The following is a 1,858-nucleotide window of genomic DNA, read 5'->3' as shown; positions in this document are numbered from 1 at the left end:
TCATGCGGATATCACCTGTGTGGCAGAGGTGGTAATGGTGGTGGTGGTGTTAATGTGGTGGTGTGCCTGCACTGCCTGCCTGTGTGCTGTGGTGGGGCTGTGCCGGGGCGGGGCGGGGCAATGACACACGACTCGAACTCTAAGCTTTATTGTGGCTGCTGGGATCAGGCCGGCCGGGGCGGGGCGGGGTGGGGCGAGGGAGTGAGGGATCTAAGGGAGGGGTGGAACGGGGCGGCTGGGGGCCAGGTGCGCGGGGCACGTGGCCACAGCCAGCCCGGTGCCCGGTGTGGCACTGTCTGTCACTGTCACTGACTACTGGCACTACTGTCCTGCACTACTCTGGCCCCCGGGGCGGCGCCCCCCGGGGCTCCAGACACTTGGCACCGCGACGGAGTCTTGGCCGCTACGGAGGTGGGCGGGGTGGGGCGGGGATGCCGCCCCACTACTGTCAGATCACCCTACCCTGCGGCGACGCCCGGGGCGCCCCAGGGGGCGGGGTGGCCGCTCCCGCTGGCCGAAGAGGTCCTGCGGCGGGGGCCACGTCCACGGGGGCGGCGTCTTCGGTAGGCGTGTCGTCGGGCGGGGGCGGCGCAGGGTGGGGTACCTTGTGGTGCAGGAAGGGCAGGGGCGGCAGACCCGGCAGGGTGGGGGCGGGCGGCAGGGCGTGGAAGAGGGCAGGGTTGAGGGGCGTGGGTCTGACGGGGCCGGGCAGGGGCAGGGGCGGGGGCAGGCGTGGCAGGGGTGCGGGCAGGGCCAGGGCCGCAGAATACAACTGCTGTAGGGACGATGCCAGGCTGCACGGCACGCCACCACCCCCAAACCCGCCCAACCCGCCTAGTCCGCCCAGCCCGCCCATCCCACCCAGGCCACCCAATCCGCCCAGAGACGCCGCTAGGGGCCCGCCCAGAGATGACGTGAAGGCTGATGCGAGGGTGCTGGGGATGGATGTGGGCGTGAAGGCGGGGTGGGCGGGGTCCAGAGCGGGCACCAACCCCGGGGGCAGGGCGGGGCTGCTCCCGGGGTAGCCAGCGCCTGCCCCTGCCCCGCCCAGGCCGGCCAGGCGGGCATGCAAGTGGGCGAGGTGTGGTGCGGGCGGATACACGGGTGTGGGCGCCGTCAGTGTGGGAGGCTTGGCGTCTGACGCGGCCAAGGTCTCCACGGTGAAGGGCAGCTTGTGCGGCTGTGGCTCTGGCGCCTCCGTCAGCCGCGGCTCCGGCGGCCGCCCGTGCATCTGAGCCAGCCCGGCCTCCAGGGCCTGCTTCTCTGGCTTTGGTATCTTGAATCGCTTGCGTCTCCTGAGGAAGCTGCCGTTCTCAAACATGTTCATGGCGGAAGGATGCAGCGTCCAGTAGGCCCCCTTGCCAGGCCTGTCTGGCCGCCGCGGGATCTTGATGAAACAGTCGTTGAAGGACAGGTTGTGCCGCAGAGAGTTCTGCCACCGCTGAGTGTTCTTGCGGTAGTACGGGAAGTTCTCCATGATGAACTTGTAGATCTCCGACAGTGTACACATCTTCTCCACACTGTTCCAGATGGCCATGGCGGTCAGCGAGATGTACGAGTACGGCGGCTTCTGATCACCGTAACTCTCCCTGCACGGGCGAGGCATCCTTGTGTCGTAACCAGCAGACTCCCTTACAGACAAACACAGAGTTTACAGAGGGTGTCACACACTGTCACTGTCACTGTCACTGTCAGGGTCTGTCACTGGCTTGGGGTGGGGTGGAGGGCAGTGCGAGGCGAGGTGCTGTCAGCCTGTGAGGGGCGGCCGGGCACCACGTCACTCGCCACCCAGGTATCGAGTTTCACTGACACCTTCGCCGCCGCTTCTCGGAAACCCCCGCCTGGTGTGCGCTATGAT

At 67.9% G+C, this 1,858-nt stretch overlaps 1 protein-coding gene across 1 annotated transcript; it reads right to left on the bottom strand.

Moving 5' to 3' along the window:
- Positions 1 to 448: 448 nt before the first annotated feature.
- LOC145402251 (uncharacterized) lies at positions 449 to 1,606 on the bottom strand. Its single transcript, XM_080274375.1, has one exon. The coding sequence runs from the start codon at positions 1,604 to 1,606 to the stop codon at positions 449 to 451; it is 1,158 nt and encodes a 385-aa protein (XP_080130501.1).
- Between the last annotated feature and the right edge of the window lie 252 nt (positions 1,607 to 1,858).

This window comes from Coenobita brevimanus, chromosome 57, assembly GCF_032717465.1.
Source record: "Coenobita brevimanus isolate Jiangsu-jjx chromosome 57, ASM3271746v2, whole genome shotgun sequence".
Taxonomy (NCBI): Eukaryota; Metazoa; Arthropoda; class Malacostraca; order Decapoda; family Coenobitidae; genus Coenobita; species Coenobita brevimanus.
The sequence above is the reverse complement of the archived record's forward strand: the minus strand, read 5'-3'. Positions and strand labels throughout refer to the sequence as shown.